Source organism: Phoca vitulina, unplaced genomic scaffold (genome assembly GCF_004348235.1).
Source record: "Phoca vitulina isolate PV1807 unplaced genomic scaffold, GSC_HSeal_1.0 scaffold20, whole genome shotgun sequence".
Taxonomy (NCBI): domain Eukaryota; kingdom Metazoa; phylum Chordata; class Mammalia; order Carnivora; family Phocidae; genus Phoca; species Phoca vitulina.
In genome coordinates, this window is record NW_022589723.1 from 12,529,596 (window position 1) to 12,552,572 (window position 22,977).

A 22,977-nucleotide genomic window follows, 5' to 3' on the forward strand; every position below is an offset into this window, starting at 1 on the left:
GGCAGGGACTGTGTCTTACTCTTTTTTATTTTCCCAGACTTCATGCACATAGTTAGCATTTGTTAAATACTTGTTAAAATTATTGTATCAGTTTTGGAATTTTTTATTTCTGTAGATAGTGACACAATCAAAATGATAACTTGGTCATAAATTTTATCAATATATAGTTATGAGAATTTCCCTACTTTTAATTTCTTTATTCTAAAATTCTTAGTCCTAACATTTTTGTAGTCACTCTTTTTTAAACTGTAGTTTATCAATTGTTTAAATTTTTCTGTTTTTCAAAAACCCAACTACTATTTTTGCCACTGTTTAATTTTTTTTATTTTTTCATTTATTTTTGTTTTGTTTTTGTTTTTGGGGTTTTTTTTTTGTTTAATTTTTTAAAAAGATTTATTTATTTTAGAGAAAGAGTGCAAGAGCATGGGGTAGAGGGCAGAGGAAGAGGGAGAGAGAATCTCAAGCAGACTCCCCACTGAGTGCAGAGCTCGGGCTCCGTAGCAGGGCTCAATCCCGTGACCCTGATACTATGACCTGAGCCAAAATCAAGAGTCAGGTGCTCAAATGACTGAGCCACCCAGGTGCCCCTGCCACTGTTTAATTTCTAATCTGTCTTATCCTTATTTTATTCTTTGCTACTTGTGACTTGCCACTTTATTATTTTTTAAAAGTTTTTAGGTCTTAAACTTTTTAATTTTTTAGTTTTAGAAAATTAAATCTTCACATTTCTTTTTCTTACTAACATATTCATTTAAACTAACTTTTGTTGAATGCCTGTTAGGCAGAACCTTATGCATTCATAGCTATAATTTTTCCTGACTAGGTATGTGAGGAACAGTCTTAGATTTTACACAATAATCACCACAAATTTTTTGGCAGTTTTAAATGTAGTATTTTTTTTGTTTTTTGGGTTAGCATATCATATTTTTATTGATATATTTTTATAAATTTAGGTTTGTATTGCCACATCATGTGAAAATGGCTAGATAATTTGTTGGCATATTTCATTATATTTGGAAGATCTATTTGAGTTGGTTTAATTTAAAATGTAGAATATGGGCTATATTGTGACACAAAATATAGTTTAGGGGATATTTCAAAGTATGCTGGAGGCATTCTTCAAGGAGGGAGTCAGACATTCTCCAAAGTAGTTGAAACTGAAAATTCATGTAAGGCCTACCTGTTTGCCAATAGGAGGGACATACCCTGTATATTTAGATGCCTTGAATAGAGAAAACCATTCTTTTCAAATGTCAGCTTCATCCTGAAAGTCACAAAGACAGTTACTTGAAACAGTAGGCAATCTGCCTCTCATATGGGTTTTTTCTGTATAACATGCTTCAGGGTAAGGATGGGTTTTTTCTGTATAACATGCTTCAGGGTAAGTAACAGCAGGAATTCATTTATTTAACCAAGGTTAATGATTCTCCTGAACAACACTGGAGATACAAGCTAGAGTATCAGAGTATATGATTTTTCCATATATATATGGATTTTTTTTTTTTTAAGATTTTATTGATTTATTTACAGCGAGAGAGAGAGCACAAGCAGGGGAAAGCAGCAGAGGGAGAAGCGGGCTCCCCGCCAAGCAGGGAGTGCAATGTGGGCCTCGATCCCAGGACACTGAGATCATGATCTGAGCCAAAGGCAGATGATTAACCGACTGAGCCACCCAGGCGCCCTATATATATGGATTCTTAAAAGTAATTTTCAACCTCTGTTACAAATGGTTTAGTGAGTTCACCTTTGACATATCCACTCTGCTCACACAATAATGATAGACAAAAATATAAAAAAGAGAACTAAAAAGTTACTGATAATCTCGAAACAATGCTAACATTTCTGTGTGGCCAAGAAACAAAAACACTAGATGATGAAAGGAACTGAATGATTGGACCTACGATGCTCAGGTCTGGAAATGCAGGTTTCCGGGAATTTGGCTCTTAAAAGCAACAAGAATAAAATAGGAGCCACGCTTATTGCATAAAGCCAAGACCTGGTTATTGCCCCATCTCACTTGGCAAAGGAAGCAGAAAATAAAGCTATTGCTGACTGCTATCAAGGACTACAGTGTTTAGCAACCTGAAGGCTTATGGAGATAGGAACGTGGGGATGCAGCCTTGTAACCATGCTGCATGGTCATACCACACCACCATTATACTGAATTTGTGCTATCCCCAGTAGCATAATGGAATAGAAACTCTGAAATGTGATTATAAATCTCATTCTAGACTGGGGAACTGGGTGAAAACATCTTTAACATTACTAGATAATATGGGTTGACATAGAGAGAGAAAACTTAAACAAATACCCCACGTACATGAAAAATCAGTCAGCAAACCAAAACTCCAAATGTATGAAAAATATTAATGCTAAGAGACATAGCCACCATATTAACAATCGTAATGTGAAAACAATTTTATCTAACAGTCTGCTAAAAACTAAATATGGTTAAGGATGCTCAAAGAGGCAAATGAAGAGATAACTTGCTCAAAAAAAAAAATTAAGAAACAGGCAGAGATAAAGCAAAAACATAAATTTAAAAACCAGTTTTACATTTTAGAAATTAAAAATATAATCACTGAAATAAAAATCAGTCTATGAGATGCTAGACCATGAAAATAATTGACTAAAATAAGTGATTTGGAAGCTTGTACTGAGATATTTATCAGGAATGTAGCACAGAATGGCAGGCAGATATAGAGATAAATATATATCATATGTATATATGACAGAGGTGTTAAGACAGAAGATATATGTATGTCTAATAAGAGTTTCAGGTAGAGAATGGAGGAAATGGGGTAGATAATCAATACTTGAAAATAATTTTGAAGAATTTGAAGAGCTCAGAATTTTCTGCAGTTGAATAAGGACATGTATGTGTTCTCAGATCAAATGTGCCTGCGAGTGTCAAATAGGATAATGAAAAAAATCTTTGCTTTTAGGCATAGGAAAACTTCAGAGTATCCAAAAATAAAGGAAAAAATCTTAAATGATACCAGAAGATACAGATTATTTTCAAGGTATGACAATTAATATTGACAGAAGACTTTTCATAAGCAAATCAAATAACAAAAAATAATGGAATAATATCTTAAGTGTGATGAGTAGAAAATAACTACCAATGTAGAATGTTATACCAGCTAATGAGGACAATGAGGATAAAATGAGGACATACTCAGTTACACAAGACTGAGTTTACATGTCATAAACACACTCAATGAAGGATAAAGGTTATTCTTTAGTAAAGAGAAAATTGAAGAGGCGTAGTAATAGCTACAAAAAATGGGAACTGTAATTGATCAAACCTATTGATAAATTTATTGACTTAAATCAATTTTTGTGTTAAGACAGCAAAAACAACAAATAATAATAAAAGAGAAGGTATTCAAGGGTAAAGTGAAAAGGTCCATGTCCTGCTCAGAAGGAGGATGGAAATACTGAATACTTTGTAATTTTGTTTAAAAATGTATAAATTATATATGTTTAAAAATTAAGGGTTGGGGTACCTGGCTGGCGCAGTTAGTAAAGCATGTGACTCTTGATCTCAGGGTCATGTGTTCGAGCCCCACGTTGGGCATGGTGCCTACCTAAAAAATAACTAAATAAAATATAAAAACTTAAAAATTAAGGGTAATCACTAAAAAAATAGAAATACAATGTACCACTTCTATCTAACAGTGGATAGAGGAAGAATAGGAGGTAATTTTGAAAGAAGAAAATTTAAAGAAGAGAACCTAAACAGTAAAAATTAAATAAGGTCAAATATTAGAAAAACCATGATAAAAATAAACAAATTAAAGTTATCAAAAGAGATCACGAAAGGATACAAGAGCAGAATCCAGCTATAAAATGTTTACAACTAAATCTTAAACACATACAGTACACAGAAAATGTGAAAATAAAAGGACTATAAAAGATATTTCTCACTTCTTGGTGTATACCCCAAAGAACTGAAAACAGGGAACTTGAGCAGGTATTTGTACACCCATACTCACAACAGCATTATTCACAATAGCCAAAAGGTAAAGCAACCCAAGTGTTTGCCGAATGAATGGTTAAACAAAATGTGGTGTATAGGTACAAAGGAATACTACTCAGCCTAAGAAAGGAAAGAAATTCTGACACATGCTATAACATGGATGAACCTTGAAGACATTATGCTAGGTGAAATAAGCCAGTTACAAAAGGACAAATACTGTTATTATTCTACTTACTTGAGTTACCTAGAGTAGTCAAATATATAGAAACAGAAAGAGTGGTAGTTGCCAGGCCCTGGGTGAGTGAGGGGATATTACTGTTTAATGAATATGCAGTTTTCAGTTGGGGAAGATAAAAAAAGTTCTGGATGTGGATGGTAGTGGTGGTTGCATAGCAGTGTTAATGTATTTAATACCATTGAACTGTACACTTAAAAATGGTTAAGATGATATGTTTTATGTAATGTATGTTTTATCATAATTTAAATAAAGATATTCCTTAGTGAGAACTAAAGAAAGTTGGTTTAAAGTATTAACAAATGATAAAATAGATTTTAAGGAAAAAAGAAAAAGTTACGCCATAATAACAAGAGGAACAACTATAAAGATTCATTTATTTATTTATTTATTTTTTAAAGATTTTATTTATTTATTTGACAGAGAGAGAGAGAGAACAAGTAGGCAGAGAGGCAGGCAGAGGGAGAGGGAGAAGCAGGCTCCCCGCTGAGCAGGGAGCCTGATGTGGGGCTCGATCCCAGGGCCCTGGGATCATGACCTGAGCCGAAGGCAGCGGCTTAACCGACTGAGCCACCCAGGTGCCCCCTCATTTATTTATTTTGAGAGAAAGAGAGCACAAGCAGTGGAGAAGAAAGGAGGGGCAAAGGGAGAGGGAGAAGCAGACTCCTCACTGAGCAGGGAGCCCGACTCGGGGCTCCATTCCAGGACCCTGGGATCATAACCTAAGCCAAAGGCAGATGCTTAACCAACTGAGCCACCCAGGCGCCCCTGTTTTAAAAAATATTTTATTTATTCATTTTAGAGAGAGTGGGAGTGGGGGGAATGGAGCAGAGGGAGAGGAACAAGCAGGCTCCCTGCTGAGTGCAGAGCCCAAGTCCGGGCTTGATCCCAAGACCCGAATGGAAACCAAGAGTCAGAGGCTTAACCGACTGAGCCACCCAGGTGCCCCAGATCCCTACGTTTAGTAGAGAGACTTTTAAAGTATACATGGAACAGTTACAGAAGTTGGCTAGATCCTAGGTTCACAGAGAGTCTTGATAAATTTTCAGGCAATTTATATCGTGAATAGTATCTTAAAACCCCTATATTATAAACTTAAAAATGTCAATCATCAAGAACTTTTTTTTGAGGGGGGAATTAATAATTAGCATTTACAAATTTATAGAACTGAACAATAATATAGTACCACACATATCAAAATGTGAGAAATACATTTGAAGTAATATTTACAGCTAAATTTATGGCCTTGAGAGCAGTAAGAAAAAAAACCCTAAAAATTAAATGAGTTGAGGGGCACCTGGATGGCTCAGTTGGTTAAGCCTCCGACTCTTGGTTTCTGCTCAGGTCATGATCTCGCAGTTGTGCGACGAGGCCAGAGTCAGGCTCTGTGCTCAGTGCAGTCTGCTTCAGATTCTCTCCCTCTCCCTCTCACTTTCTCTCAAATAAATAAATAAAATCTTAAAAATTAAAAGAGTCGAATTCAAAATAGTAATAATAGTAGTAGTGGTCGAAGTAGTTGTATATTACTACTATTAATGATGATGATACTAAAATAGCTAACATTGGAGTGTTTAGTATGTGCCAGTTTTTGTTCTAAAGGTATTTGTATGTATAAACTTATAACAAATCAGTGTGTAGATATTATTCCCATTTTATAGACTGGAAACACACAAAGAAATTTCATAATACTTTCAAGATTACTTAGCTAGTAAATAGCTGAGTCAGGGTTAGAACCCAAACAATCTGACCTCACAGAAAGGAGAAAAAGAATAGCAGAGGAAACGGAAAGAATGTAAAAGAGAGGGGAAAAAATAGGTAAGAGCTATTATAAGTGAAGTGGAAAATAAAGAATAACTAGGAGCAAAATCAAAAACAAACTAGATAAACCTCTAGTAATACTAATGAAAAAATAGAAAAGATAGAATAAGTAATATACAGGACAACAGAGGGTCGGGGTAACTGGCTGGCTAGGTCAGAGGAGTGTGCGACTTGATCTCAGGGTCGTGAGTTTAAGGCCCACATTGGGTGTAGAAATTACTTAAAATCTTAAAAAAAAACAAAACAAAACAGAGGTTATACTTTAAATCTTTAAATCACAAGAAAATTTTATTTAAAACTTTGACAATAAATTTGAAAACTTAGATCAAATGGGTAATATTCTGGAAAACTAATTACCAAAATTGGCTCAAGATGATTTGAGAACCTGAATAAACCAATAACATTAAGTAAATTGAATAGGTAATCAAGTCTCACCATACCCCAAAAGAGACACTAATATTATAAGAGAGTTTAGCTAGATAACTAAACTCAGGATCACTATATGAAATCAATAAAACTAAAAATTGGTTCTTTGAAAAGATTAGTGAAAATAAGACCTCTAGCACAGATCAAGACAGAAAGAGACAGCACAAATTATCAATATCAGAAATGAAAAAGAGCATTTAATTAGGTATTGTGAATTACTACCAAAACACTGGAAAATGTAGAAGTGGGTAGTATCCTAGAAAAACACCTGTATATAAAACTGACACAAGAAGATATGGAAAATCTGAATAGTTCTGTGTTTATTTAAGATATTGAATCTGGGGGCGCCTGGGTGGCTCATTTGGTTAAGTTTCCAACTGTTGATATTGGGTTCAGGTCACGATCTCGGGGTTGTGACATCCACCTGGCTGGCTCAGTTGGTGGAGCATGTGACTCTTGATCCTGGGGTTGTGGGTTTGGAGCCCCACGTTGGGTGTAGAGATTATCTTAAAAATAAAATTTTTTTTTAAGATATTATTTATTTATTTGAGAGAGTGAACAAGAGAAAGAAAAGGAGCAGGGGGAGGGAGAGGGACAAGGAATCTCCCCATTGAGCAGGGAGCCCAATGTGGAGCTTGATCCCGGAACTCCAGGATCATGACCTGAGCCGCAGGCAGACACTTCACCCAGGTGCCCTTAAAAGTAAAACCTTAAAAAAAAATAGATATTGAATCTGTAATTTAAAACCTTCCCTTAATGAAATTTTCATGCCCAAATGGTTTCACGGGTGAATTCTTCCAAACATTTAGAGGAAGAAATAAAACCAATCTAACATGAACTTTTTCAGAGAATTGAAAATGAGGTAACACCTCCCAACTCATTTTATGAAGCCAGCATAAGTTGGATGGCAGAACTAAGTATTTTATGAAAAAGGAAAATTACAGGACAATTCCTGCCAACATTGTACATCTAAAAATACTGAATAAAATGTTAGCATATCAGACCCAGAGATAGATAAAAATGATATACATGATGACCATGTTGGCTTTATTCTCAAAATGCAAGGTTTTTTAATATTTGAAAAGCAGTCTATGTAATTCATCACATTAACAAAATATATGAGACAAATCGAGTAGGTGCATCTCAATACGTGCAAAGAAAGCGTTTGAAGAAATTCAACATGTATTCATGATAAACAACAAACTCTAAGCAACTAGGACTAGACAGTAATGTGATGAAGAGTATCTACAAAAATCCTCTAACAAACATCACTTAATGGTGAACTATCAAAAATTTTCTCTTTGAAATCATGAAGACTAAGATAACCTCTATCATTACTTCTTTTCAACTTTTCACTGTATGTCCTAGTCAATGATATAAAGTGTGAAAAAAAATAGTATAGAGATTGAAAAGAAGAAATAAAACTGGGTAAATTGTTATTATTTGCAGATATAATTTTATATGTGGAAAACTCAAAACAATCTACAAACTATTAAAGTAAATAAGTATTACATAAGCATTTAGCAAAGTTATTAGAAGGCTAAAATAAATTAATTGCACTTGTATATGTCAGCAAAAAACATATAAAGTGAAATTTTTTAAAAGAAACTTTTTTTATTTTATTTTAGTTTAGTTTTTTTTAAAGATTTTATTTATTTATTTGACAGAGACACAGTGAGAGAGGGAACACAAGCAGGGGGAGTGGGAGAGGGAGAAGCAGGCTTCCCGCTGAGCAGGGAGCCCGATGCGGGGCTTGATGCCAGGGCCCTGGGATCATGACCTGAGCCGAAGGCAGACGCTTAACGACTGAACCACCCAGGCGCCCCAAAGAAACTATTTTTTTAAAAGATTTTTATTTTAAGTAATCTCTACATACAACATGCGGCCTGAACTCACAACTCTGAGATCAGGAGTTGCAGGCTCCACTGACTGAGCCAGAAAAATGCCCCAAAAAACTATTTTTAATAGCATAAAATACATCAGATTCTTGAAAAAATTCTAACAAAATATTCACAAGAACTTGTATAAACTACAAAACATTATTGACAGAAATTAGATGATATATAAGTAGATCCATGTTGATAGTTTAGAAGGCTCAATGTTTTAAAGATGTCAGTTCTTCTCTGATTGATCTGGAATTCCAGTGCTATCCCATTTATTATCCCAGCAGCATTTTTTTTCTTTTTGCTGGAATTGGATGGATAGCACTGGAATTGGTGAAATTGGTGAAATTTGGTGGAAATAAAGTGATTCTGAAATAGGTATGGTAATGCAAAAGACTAAGAATAGCCAAGACAATATATAAGAATGAAACTTAGTGACTTCTATCAGACATCAAGATTATTATAAAACTGTTATTGATGAGGTATGGTATTGTCACAAGAATAGACAGATGGACCAGTGGAACAGATTGAAGAATGAAGAAATTACCACACATATATAGTCACTTGATTTATGACAGCATTGATAACATAATGCAATGGGGGAATGCCTGGGTGGCTCAGTTGGTTAAGTGTCTGCCTTGGGCTCAGGTCATGATCCCAGGATCCTGGGATTGAGCCCTGTGTTGGGCTCCCTGCTCAGAGGGGAGCCTGCTTCTCCCTCTGCCTCTGCCCCTCCCCCTGCTTGTGCTCTCTCTTCTCTCTCCCTCTGTCACAATAAATAAATAAAATCTTTTTTAAAACTTTGAAAAATATATAATGCAATGGGGGAAAGGATAGTCTTTTCAATAAATAGTACTGGGTCAGTTGGATAGCCAAATGGGAAAATATTAACCTTGGCTTTCCTACCTCCACAATATACAGAATTAAATTCAAGATAGATTGCAGAGCTTTTTTGTGATGGGTTTGCTGCCAGAACATAGGTGTTGTGAAAACCACCACTAAACCTAAACCAAAATGGGAAAGGAAAAGACTGACATCAACATCATCATCATTGGACACGTAGATTCAGGCTAGTCTACCACTACTGGTCATCTGATCTACAAATGTGGTGGGATCGACAAAAGAACTATCAAAAAATTTGAGAAGGAGGCTGCTGAGATGGGGAGGGACTCCTTCAAGTATGCCTGGGTCTTGGATAAACTGAAAGCTGAAGGTGAACGTGGTATCACAATTGATATCTCCCTGTGGAAATTCAAGACCAGCAAGTCTTATGTGACCATCATTGATGCCCCAGGACACACAGACTTTATCAAAAACATGATTCCAGGCACATCTCAGGCTGACTGTGCTGTCCTGATTGTTGCTGCTGTGTTGGTGAATTTGAAGCGGGTATAAAACAACTAATTGTTGGTGTTAACAAAATGGATTCCACTGAGCCACCCTACAGCCAGAAGAGATACGAGGAAATCGTTAAGGAAGTCAGCACCTATGTTAAGAAAATTGGCTACAACCCTGACACAGTAGCATTTGTGCCAATTTCTGGTTGGAATAGTGACAACATGCTGGAGCCAAGTGCTAACATGCCTTGGTTCAAGGGATGGAAAGTCACCCATAAAGATGGGAATGCCAGTGGAACCACACTGCTTGAAGCTCTGGATTGCAATCTGCCACCAGCTCGTCCAACTGACATGCCTTTGTGTCTGCCTCTCTAGGATGTCTACAAAATTGGTGGTACTGGTACTGGTACCGAGTGGAGACTGGTGTTCTTAAACCTGGAATGGTGGTCACCTTTGCTCCAGTCAATGTTACAACTGTAGTAAAGTCTGTTGAAATGCAGCATGAAGCTTTGAGTGAGGCTCTTCCTGGGGACAATGTGGGCTTCAATGTCAAGAACGTATCTGTCAAAGATGTTCGTTGTGGCAGTGTGGCTGGTGACAGCAAAAATGACCCACCGGTGGAAACAGCTGACTTCATAATTCAAGTGATTATCCTGAACCATCCAGGCCAAATCAGTGCTGGATATGCACACAGCTCACATTGCTTGCAAGTTTGCTGAGCTGAAGGAGAAGATAGATCATCATTCTGGAAAAAAGCTGAAGATGGTCCCAAGTTCTTGAAATCTAGTGATGCTGCCATTGTTGATACGGTTCCTGGCAAGCCTATGTGTGTTAAGAGCTTCTCTGACTATCCTCCTCTAGGCCGTTTTGCTGTTCGTGACATGGGACAGATGGTTGCTGTGGGTGTCATCAAAGCAGTGGACAAGAAGGCAGCTGGAACTGGCAAGGTCACCAAGTCTGCCCCAAAAGCTCAGAAGGCTAAATGAATAGTATCTCCAACACCTGCCAACCCAGTCTTCATCAGTGGTGGAAGAACGTTCTCAGAACTGTTTGTGTCATTGGCCATTTAAGTTTAATAGTAAAAGACTGGTTAATGATAACAATGCATCGTAAGACCTTCGGAAGGAAAGGAGAATGTTTTGTGGACCATTTTGTGTGTGTGTGTGTGTGTGTGTGTGTGTGTGTGTGGCAGTTTTAAGTTATTAGCTTTTAAAATCAGTACCTTTTAATGGAAACAACTTGACCAAAAATCTGTCATAGAATTTTGAGACCCATTAAAACAAAAGTTTAATGAGAAAAAAAATAGATTTCAGATTTAAAATTTAAAGCTAATAAAACCTCTAGAAGAAAACAAAATGGTATCTTCATGACATGGAGTAGGCAAGGATTTCTTAAACCAGATTAATCTCCCCTCCCCCATAAAAGCTAACCATGAATTCAAAAATGATAAATTGGACTTGATTAAAATTAAGAACTTTTGTTAATCAGAAGGTCAATCGTAAGAGTGAGAAGATGTACATACCCTACAACTTAATATGTACTTATAAACACTTTCATATGTATTAGGAGAACTGTACAAGAATATTCATTGTTTATTACATTGAAAATTGGAAATGAATGTTCATCAGTATGAGAATGGTTAAATCATTGTGTATGTACCATACACATACAATGGAATTATATATAGGAGTTCATATGAATGAACAAAGCCACATTTATCAACATGGATAAATCTCAAAAGCATAATGAGAGAATAAAGCAAGTTGCAAAACAGATACATTATGCTATGTTGGAAGTCCCAAAATCACCCTCAGGTTTGATGATTCACTAGAAGTGCTCACAGGACACAGAAGAGTTATACTCACAGTTACGGTTTAGTACAATGAAAGGACAGAGATTAGAACCAGCAAATGGAAAAGGCTCATGGGGCAAGTTCCAGGAGAAAGACAATGCAAGCTTCCAGGTGTCCCCTCCCAGTGGAGTTGCATGGAGATTTGTTTAATCCTCCTAGCGAACATGTGTGACAACATGTATGAAGTGTTTCCAACTCAGGAAACTTACTTGATCCTTGGGGTCCAGAGTTTTTATTGGGAGTCAGTCATGTAGTGCCCACATGTCATGTGATACCCTCATGACTGAGCTCAGTTACTCAGACTCTAGCCCTCCTACCCTCCACCTAGCAAAAACAAATATACACCATAAATTGTTTTGTTAGGATAAATTTATCTAATCATACTGGTATAGCATGGCGCAAGGCCTCAGGCATACAAAAATACTTATCAGGCACAACATTCCATAGGCCCAGAAGTTAGCTTCCAGCTTCCAGCCAGCCACCAATCCTGAAGACAAACCTTTCTTTGGAATGTACAACGTTTGAGCAAACCAGGCATGCCAAGTTAACTCTTTCCTGCCCAGATGCCATGTATTTAAAGTTTAGAGGCTTGTGAATCAATACTATTTATCAAAGAATACATAAAGTTTCATGGGGATGTTTAACACCCAGTTTAAGATAGAGGTTATCTTTGGGATAGGAGGAGAATGCTAGGGAGAAGTCCTGGGGAACTTTATGTATCTGTAATGTTTTCTTTATTAAAAGTTCTAAAACAAATATGGCAAAAAAAATTTAGAATTAGACAAAATTCTGGATGATGGAAACATGGATGTTATATTCTCCACACTTCTCTGTATATCTGAAAATATTTAATAAGAAAAAATAGAAAAATCTGTCAAACTTCTGTAAAGTATGGATCATAGTGCTACTTTATAAAGAAAAATTTAAAACAAAACAAAACAAAAAAAAGAAAAAAGATTTTTGTAGGGGCACCTGGCTGGCTTAGTTGGTAGAACATGGGACTCTTGATCTCTGAGTCTTGAGTTCAAGCCCCATGTTGGGTGGAGAGCTTACTTAAAAAAAAAAAAAAAGAAAAAATTTTCGGGACACCTGGGTGGCTCAGAGTTAAGTGTGTGCCTTCAGCTCAGGTCATGATCCCAGAGTCCTGGGATCAAGTCCCACATTGGGCTCCCTGCTCAGCGGGGAGCCTGCTTCTCCCACTCCCTCTGCCCCTCCCCCTTCTTGTGCTTTATCTCTCTCTCTCTCTCAAATAAATTAATAAAATCTTGAAAAAAACTATTAAGAATATTTGAATACTGAAGTTGAAATAGAGTGTCCAACTACTTAATGTACATCAGATTAATGTACTTGTCATAAATAAGTGACATGTGCCTGGTATTACTTACTCAAAAATTAGCAAATTACTTCCTGCCTCAGGCCCCTTTATTTTATGCTAGCTCTAAGACCAGTCCAGTATGTTTGGTGGAGGATAAAAGCAAAAGGTAAAGGAGAACAGTATTTGACCTTGATACAAATCAAATTATGTGTTTCCCTTCTCTTCTTCTCCCTTCCCCTCATAGAATTAGTCTTAAAAAATAACAAAAATGTAGCCTGTGGATAATGTAAAGAAGGGGAAAGAGCAGTTGAACCTCTTTGCATTGGGAATGGGGTTGGGGGAGTGATGATGGTCAGATTGTTCAGATGCTGTTAGACATAATTTCCAGCTACTATGCTGCTTTCATTTCTCTGGTTTCTCTTTACCTTCCGTAAGTCAACAGTCAATTAACGGATTTCTTCCTGTGCCTACTACATGCAGGTCCTATACCTTGAGATGTAAAATAAGTATGGTCTTTTTGCCCCATAATGTGCCTCATGATGAAATCAAAGTAAGCCATTCAAAAGCCAGTCGGTAGTTTTCCCTATACATTGTTTGGTGGGGAAAGCCTGCCGTAACATTTTTGTCACAATTTGCACACCTCACCCTTCCAGCATTCAAACTCTAATTCATGTCTCAACAGATTATAAGTTTTCACATACCATGGACCCTCAGGGATACTTGAAGTAGTCAGAACTGTAGGTGTTAAATTGAATAATGTAAGAATCATTTCAATGCGTTGATGTCCAAATGAATGGTACACAGTGGATACCGGGAGTAGATGAAGGCTAGAAAAAGATGTTGCCTTCTTTAGAGTAAAATTTCCTTTTCTTTCTCTCTAGAGTTTTGACCAACTCAGATTGATTCATTTTCTTTATAATAGTGATAATATATTAAAAGAATGACTAGAAAAACATAAAACCTGTTTTTCATACAATAGTTGAGAAATTGAAACCTAAAAGCGAACCTTGAGCTAACGAAGCAAAAAAGTGACTTACCTTGGTTTGATTTCCAGTATGGGATTAAAACATACAGTCTAGTTCTCTTGATTGAAATGCCTTTTTGTGATTGTGCAATGTTACAGTTATTTGTTGTCATCCTTTTGTTTTCTACTGTTTTGGAAGTTTGCAGTCTGATGTTTAAGGTGTTTTACAGAATACCCATCATTCTGTATGAAGTTCTATTGTATTGTTTAAAGTGAACTGAAAAGTCTATCAACAATCTCTTAGGATTTTTTTTACAACTTGATAACACCCAGAGACTTTCAGTAGCTAGAGTGTATGTTGCTTCTTTCTTCGTGTTCTCATGTTTAAACTGTTGGGATGGAGCTAGTATCTTGTTACTGATAGGCTGTAAGTTAATCATTTTCAAGCAGCCACCGGGATGAAAATAATATTCAAATACACAATTGAATTTTGCAAAAATGGAAGAAAATTTGGGGATCCAAACTAATATAATTACCATATTACTCACCTAGTTGGGCACAGTTTTAGCATTGTGGTTACTGAGAGATAGAACCGAATTAAAAATCTTCAAATAGGTAAAATGCTTCAGAGATAAAGTACATATTTAATTCTTGTTGAAACATACCACAGCTTTACACCATCATGTGATAACTTTACCCTTATTACTTCCTTTTCCCCTTCTCAAATACAGTCATTACCTAAGATCACTTCTTTGATTTATAGCTGTTTTCTGTAAATATTCATTTTCTAATAGAAATTCTCTTCCCATAATTTAACCTATCATCTTTATATTTATGAATCTTAAATCTATACATCTAGCCCTCATTTTGTACCTAGAGTCTAGTTCCATATTTCCATGCATCTATAAAATATTTTCATTTGGACATCTTACTGCAACCCTAAGTTCAGTATACCTAAAGCATTTGCTTTCCCATGCCTTCTCAGTTGTTCCATTTTGGGTACAAATATCTTTATTTTTAGTTTCTAGGCTAGGATTATAAAATCATTCTTTGAGTCTTTCCATTCCATTGTGCCATGTACTCAATTTGTCATTTTTAAATGTATTTGATTTATCTGTTCCTAACTAATTTCCTGTTATATCTCCCTAGTCTAAGTCCTCATAGCTCCTTACCTGAATAGACAGTGGAGTTGCTGTGGTACATAAGCCAGATTAGAGTCCTGTTCTCAGGGAGCTTAAAAGAAAAACCATGACAGCTGCCTATTGCCTCCTACATAAAGTCCAGACTTCCTCTATCAAATAGAAACCAATGGTAGCAAGTCTCCATGTTCAGATGTCACTTTCTAGGTCATTGTGGTATAGCACACACAGCATCACTTTCTAAATATTTGTTTACATGTTTGTCTCCCTTACTACAATGCGTTACCAGAAATAGAGATGGTAAGTTTAATTTTGCGTCACAGTGCCCAGTGCAATACCTTTCACATACATTAGTGAGTCTTTGTTGGATGAAAAAGCATTGTAGATACTTTCATATACTTTGTCATTCATTCTAGCATTGACCTTGTGAAGTGGATATAGGAAGCCCTTTAAAGTCTCTAACTATAGAGGTTTTCCATAATTATTCCTAATTTTCTTGTCTAAACTTCCTCTTTCTACAGTCTAATATAAATCCAATCAAATTAATCTCTCTACTGTCTCCTAGATACTCCATCTACCTTCTTAACCTATTCATCAAATGTTTCTTTCCTTCTCTCTGTTACGGTTCAATATATTTGCCTCTTTTTTGAAACCTTCCCTTCTAGCTCCAACCCACACGGATTTCTCCTTTATATAACTCTTTTTGCAAATATGTTGCCTGAAAATTATATAATTTAGCAGCCTGTTATATTTATTGTTAGGCATTTTTATTTATACTGTCATATTCGTTCACTGTTTAATGTGAAGTTTGACATCCCAACTTGACTGGTGATGTTGTGTAGCTGGTTCTTTTTTTCTCCCTGGTTTTGGCTATCATAGATTGGAAACCCTATATGAAGGGTTAGCTCTTTCTCCAAAGGTGAAAATTCTGTATATCTGATAGCACAAATTACTTATTTAGCAAAGGACAGTGGTGTGGTCATCTATTCTTTTCTGTTTTTTTTTTTTTAAGGAATCTGTATGCCCAGATTTACAACCTTGAGATCAAGAGTCTCATGCTCCACTGACTGAGCCAGCCAAGCACCCCTGTGATTGATTTTTCAACCATTCTTATTATTGATTTTCTGGTTATCTCTGTCTGGTGTCTAGTGTCACTAATTGTAGTATTATACTTTTAGGACAGAATTCAGGCTAGTCAAATCATCAAACACCTACAAAAGAAAGAAACTATAAATTGTTCTGTTGGAATATTATAAAAGGTATAGGTGGACGATTTTTTTGGTTAATGTACAGTAATATTAACTATATTTTATAATAGCTTTTTTTAGACTAATTTTTTAGTCTTCTATATTTCATAACTGATAAAAATAAAAAAAATTTGAGAAATTCACTGGTAACTACCATATTAAAATGTTTATATATAAAACAGCAGTTTCTTATTGCATAAGGATGCTTTAACTGCTCCAGGTATTTAGACCATAATAAATATTGCATTTAAAAAAAGAAAATATAGATCTCTATAAATCTCCCATTTTCCTGCTTACATTGGTGTCATCTATTTTATTGTTAGAGAAAGAAATAATAACAAAAGCCACCAAGATGTTTTGTTTTGTATTACTATCATTAGGAGACAAGGTGTCTTTCTCACAAATTAGCTTACATATTCTTCTTTTTTCCGTTTTTTTCCTTTTTAACTCTTTTATATCCATTTCTTTTCTCTAACTCTGTTTTATCAACTTTTCCATTTTTTTAAGTGTACATATCCAACCTTATTCTGGAATAGATGTAAGATGACTTTATGCTCTTTTTATTGGCCCCAATTACTTAAGTCTCCTGTTGTAAACATGCTCCATCCTTGAAAGCCTATGTAAGTGTGATTTGTTCTTTAATTATTTTCCTGATTAACTCTTTACCCAGCAAATAGAAATATATTGGCCTAATGCTGTGGTGAGCTATTTGTAAAATTGACCAATACCTCCATAATTCTTTCCATTTGCACTTAACTTCTCTTTCCAAGCAAAGAAGTCATTAATTTTTTTCCTGAATGTCTCATTGCAATGTAATTCTTAAAAATATAATTCAAAAAATTTTAGACTTATCATAGAAAGTTTTCATAATTTTTTAAAGTCTTAAATTCTTTCATCATTAGTAAGTTACTGTTATTTATATTTTAGGGATTGGAATAAAATTTACTTTATGCTACTTAAATTTAATGTCGAAGTAGAGTTTAACTTATGAGTCAGATCTTAGTGTGCCTAACATTTTTATTTTCAATACTTAGTTGTTGAATAGCTTTCTACAGTAGATACTATGTCTATTGCTCTTTTTGGTTTCTTATTTTTATGAATGTGTGCAATATAACAGTCTCCTGTAGGTCAACTTTCTTAAGCTTCCTCTACCTCTGACTTTTAAAAGTCCTGTTCAGGAAATGGGAAAGAATAAATCAGAATTACTTGTGCTTTATCTCTTTTTTTTTTTTTTTTTGAAAAAAAGACATACCACCGGGAATTCTGATGGTTTATTCTTTCTCCCATCCCTCCTTGGAAACCCAAGGCTATAGTGTGAGTCACTGTCACTGAAGGAACCTGAGATAGCCCTCAGTTGTGTTAGTTTGTCTTAGCATCCAAAAAGAAACTAGCCTGCATAGTACTTGTTTATTTTTACAAAAAAAGTTATCAAAAATTATTTATAGAAAGTAGTATTTCATAAGCAATAAAGGACTACAGATTCCAGATATGTATTATATCTAGTAGTAAAATTATTTATTGTTCTCTAAAGTGGTAAATTAGACAAATACTTATATTGGAGAAGTTGTTGGTTATTGGGAAAACAGTCCGGAAAATGGTAATCTTTTCTTTAAGAAAATATTCACACCTTAAGTAGCAAGTACTAAAATTAACACAAAAGAGAAATTCTTTTTTAAAAAGTTGTTTTCAGTCTTTATTCTTACTTCTTTTTTGTCTTGGATAATCTTCACAAATGTATCTTTTTTATAACCAGTACCCTGAAAGTTGCCAGGTTTCACTTGTCTACTTTCTGGTCTGCCTCCAGTGTAGGTCCCTTCTTTTCTTCTCTCTTTACTCTTGAATTAATCCTCTACCTACTTCACAGGCCGGTTCTTTGATGAGAATGAATCCCCTGTTGATCCGCAGCATGGCTCTAAACTGGCGGATTATAATGGGGATGATGGTAACGTAGGTGAGTACGAGGCAGACAAGCAGGCTGAGCTGGCTTACAATGAGGAAGAAGATGGTGATGGTGGAGAGGAAGACGTCCAAGGTGAGCGTGGGCCTGACCTCCATGCTGTGACCGTGAAACCCACCTCTAAATTTTTTGGTTGAATTTGTGTAGAATTTTCCCCACTTATTAGTGGCATTATAATCCTAATACAAAGAGATCCTGTAGGATTTCAATTTTATTTTGAAAACAATTTTATGATAGTCATATATGTAGATCTTAATTATTTTATTTAAGTATTTTCATTTTAGTTATCTTACATGTATTATTGATATAGTTATAATTTGAAACTCAAGAATATTCAGAAACTTTAGATTTAAATTGCTTGAAGTAGCTCTAGAGTTTACCTGAGGCAAATGCTCCCAGAAAATAATTCTTTTCCAATTTCTCATCTGAAAACATTTCATTATTCTAGGTACAAATATTGACCAGACAGCCTTTTTGTTATAAGGGAAGCCCCAAAAGTAATGGTCTCCTCCACACTGAAGATAAGATTATTTCACTACTGATTCAGTATAGGAAGGCTGTTTCTGAAATTTTTTCTGAGAAGCTGAAAATTTATATTTAATGGTTTGTAAAGATTTGTCTGTTACATGTTTAATACACAGATTCAACATATTTTCCTTGTTAACTGTGTAACTTCTGAGCTTTTAAGTTATTAAAAGTTCAGAATTTACCTGTGTGCATGCAGCCCTACCCATGCATGCATATCAGAGTATGTTGCGTTATTGCAAGTTTTTAGGCTTGTTTTTTGCCTGCTAATATCATTTAGTAGTATTTGTGGAACTTTTTCTGTTTTCTGTAAAAGTTCATTATGAACATAATGTGTGATGTATTAGATTTTATAATGTGATGCGTGAGATATTTTCCAATGTAAACTGTCTTGATTTCTTCCTTACCTCTCTTTTTTTCTTCCTTAACTCTTTTTAAAGTAATCAAATTTTATTTAGGTTCATGAAAAGGGTTGTTTTTATACAACTCAGAAGAAAATATAGTTGTCCTAGAATACTACATAGTTAATAGAAAATGGGAAACTAGAGACTCTGACTTCCACGTAGGCATTGTTTCAATAGTACATTCTAGTTTTGGAAGAATGGTTGTTGGGAATAGAAAGAGATAATAATTCTAAGAGTTATTTAAGGATACATTAATGAGAACTCAAACACTGTTTGGAGCTATTGAATAAATTATACCCACCTTTTCTATAATCTCATCCATTTTTCATAAATTTTACCATTTTTTCTCATTGCTTTGTGATTTGTTTGGATTATATTTTTTGCAGTTATTTATAACATTGTTTCCAGGCTTTTTCATGCATGTATACCATATCACCAATTAGATTGTAAGCTCTTGGTGGGCAGGAGTTTTCATTTATTTTGCCTTATATTTTGTTTGTATCCTTTTCTGCTATCATATTCACCCATCCCCCCACTCCCCAAAGTACTTAGCATACATAGGGCCCTGGGTAAATGTTGTTAACTGATAATTTTATGCTTTCTCATTGAGTTTTTATTCTTACAACTGTGACTAGAATAATAACCTTTTAACTTCTGGTCTTATAAACTTAGTTTGCACTTTAAACATTGTCTAGTTTTCTTTCATAAGAGCTGCTACCTATCATGTCATTGGATAATTTTGAGGTTTTTATTAGAGCAAATAATTTCAACTATAATTGAAAAGTATTTCTTATGTTTTAGGCTATCTTAAAGTTAATGACTTTTATCACAAAATTTCAGTTATTTTGTATGGCTTTTATCCATAGTAAGTACATTTATCTTCAGTGCCTTCTCTCTCTCTCTCCTATACCCTTCTCCCTCTCTCACCCCCAGTTCTCATTGCCACTTTAGGTCTCCAGTACCCTCATGCTGCTCTGCTTTCCCTTCCACAAGGAAATAAATGCATCAGTTCTAAGGAATATGAGGAAATGACCTAAGATGATACCCTCAATGAAGTAGGGAGAGGATTGTTAAATTTTGGGGTTTCCTCATTTGCTAGTGAAGCTTACGTGAGCTGGGGGTTGCCACTTAACTTTTTTTTATCCCATTTTGGGGTTTACTAGATGACAGCAGCAGGATAAGATAGCTACCAAGGGGACTCCTTTATCATAGGGAACAAAGATTCAAGAACATCAGCTACAGCAAATGAAGAGGGATAAGTTTGAGTGAACTGACTAAAAAAGAATATTGTAGACCCAATTAATTTTAAACATGTTTTCAGGGAATCTTTAGATGTAGTATTAACTGTCCAAAAAGTGGGAAGGGGCAATTATAGGTGTTCCCTTGTTTATCAACAATTTGAATCTAAATGTTTATTATTAAGTTAGAATATTTAGAATTTAAAAGCATTTCTTCATAGTTTCAATGTAGAAATAATGGTTGGGTTTCCAGGCCAGTTTGCACTTGTAGCCAAAGCAGGCAGTAGAATAGAGTGGGAGAAAAAACATTAGTTGGAGTTAGGAGACCAGCTGTGTATTGTTTTTCAAGTCACTTAAACTCTCTGGACCACAATTCTTCATCTGTAATGTGAATGTTGAACTACAATAGATGGTCCTTCTCAGTTCTAAAATTCTGTGGTCACATTCACAGTGGAAGCACTATCTCTAACACAGGTATTATGGGAAAATGTGTTTCAGAATCGAGCATGCCTGAAACACATCTTCCTCCAGACCGGGGAAAGAAAGTGGAAACTTTACTACCACCATTGAGACTCTGCAGCTAGAAAGATATAAAAAATTGAAACATGCTGGTAACAGATGGTTGCTACACTTTGTGGTAAACACAGAATAATGTATAGACTTGTGGAATCACTATGCTGTACACCTGAAACTAATGGAACATTGTATCAACTCTACTTCAATTAAAAAAACTGAAACATGCACTTCAGAAATACTACTAAGGTTCTAGCATTAGGGGCTCTTCTCTGCTCTTTCTAATATTAGTGGTTTTTTTCTCAATCTGTTGGGTCCCTAGAATTAGAGATTCTAGTTGCTGTACTGAGGTTCTGGATTCAGCTAAAGACATTCTAGCTTTCGTGCCCCAAATTCTTGATTATGAAATGGAGATTTTGGCATCATCTCTGCCATTAGAGAGCTAGAGGATTCCAGCTTTATCTCTAATGCTTGTTCATATGTATTGATCATTTGGGACAGCACTACCTATCGAGTGTTTTCTTGTAGAATTAAATGAAGCCTATTTTTCCTGGTTTATTTTGATTTTTAATTCCTGGTTTCCTGAAGCATTCTAAAAGAAATATTATTTTATTTACACTGGTGTAAAAATTCTTTTTCCTGCCTTCTTTTAAGTGACCCAATGAATAGATTAACTCTGGAAACACTATATATCTGATGGATATGTCTTTTAATTCATTCTTAATTGTAATACAGAGATGGATGTTTACACATTCTCTTTACTCTTATCTTTAATCCCATAGAAGTTCCAAGTTTGCTTAATAGAATATGACCTGCATATAACTGGGTATATTTATGGAAGGAAGCTTAACATAATGCTTAAGTGCCTGGATTCTGGAGCCAGATTGCCTGGATTTGAATCCTAGCTCCACCACTTACCAGCTCTATGACCTTGTGAATTATCTAACCTCTGTACCCCGATATCCTTATCTGTAAAATAGGGATATAGTTACCTGTTGTTATTTGGATTATATGATTCAAATATTTGTTTAGGACTTAGAACACGTCTTTCGCACTACAAGCACTACATAAATGTTTGTTGAATAATAATTTTTAAGAAGTAAAAGGAAACAGAATTTTTTTCTTTGGATTGCCTGCTTTAGAAGATAACTGCACTTTGGCCTGTGGATAAATTTGTATATTTTAGTGGAGTCTCACTGCCTTATTACCCCAAGATGTTCTCGCTTGGTAGAGCTTGCTTTATGGAAGTGGTCCTTTCTTGACTTCAGAGGGAATTTAGGAATTATTTAATAAATTATGAATGTTTTTGTATTTCCTTTAATAGTCATTTTATGTTAATGAGATATTTACAGATTTTGCTGCTTTGTAAAATGAAATAAAATATAATTATATTTAGTGGTTCTCTGTTGTTCTGTATCAGATTTGGTTAGGTAATTTCATCATACTTTACAAATACATGCTAAAAGGTTGTCAATAGAAATTTGAATTCTGGTTAGAATAGCTACACTGAAAATGGACTCTAGTTAATGTAAATAATAGTTCAATGTAAGAAAAATGCAACATTCCAAAAGTCCTGTAGAATTCTGAAAAATAATGTGAAGGCACCATATTAAAATTTGATTAAAAGCATAAATTAATAGAACCAACAAACTCCTCCTTATATTTATGGAAGACTTTGGAAGTAAAGACTGCCTTCATATGCATTATTTTATTTTGAGATAGGAAAACCAGTTGCTATCTGTACTCTATTGAGAAGGTAATTAAAGGACTAAAGAGGTTAGAAAGTAGCTCAGGTTTGTTAATAAGTGCCTGGGTCTGGACTAGAATTCAGTTTTTCTGTTCCTAGAGCTTTGCTCTTATTTTCTCTTTATAATTATTCACTTAAAAAATCTTCCAACATATCTACTTTTTCCTTTTAATAACTTTTCTGTTAAATTTCTAGGAATTCTTTTTTGTATAGCTGCTTTTCCCACTGCTCCATGGTGATTAATTTTTCATTTAATTACTGAAGTCCTGAAAGATGTGTTTATAGGTGATATCCTATAACATGGATCCTAAGGAGAGCTTTTTGGAGAGGTGCCAGTGACTATTTTATTTATTTATTTATTTATTTATTTATTTATTTATTTATTTATTTTTTTA

The 22,977-nt window shown here is 35.0% G+C and overlaps 1 protein-coding gene across 2 annotated transcripts in view; it reads left to right on the forward strand.

The window, feature by feature from the left end:
* GOLM2 (golgi membrane protein 2) overlaps positions 1-22,977 on the forward strand; it is a 113,319-nt gene that overhangs the window by 85,452 nt on the left and 4,890 nt on the right. Inside the window, exon 9 of one of the 2 annotated variants that reach the window (XM_032417004.1) lies at positions 18,063-18,230. The exons of the other annotated variant lie outside the window; for it this stretch is intronic. Within the exon in view, the coding sequence (XP_032272895.1) occupies positions 18,063-18,230 (168 nt within the window). The remainder of the gene's footprint in view (positions 1-18,062; positions 18,231-22,977) is intronic. 2 annotated transcript variants of the gene reach the window in all.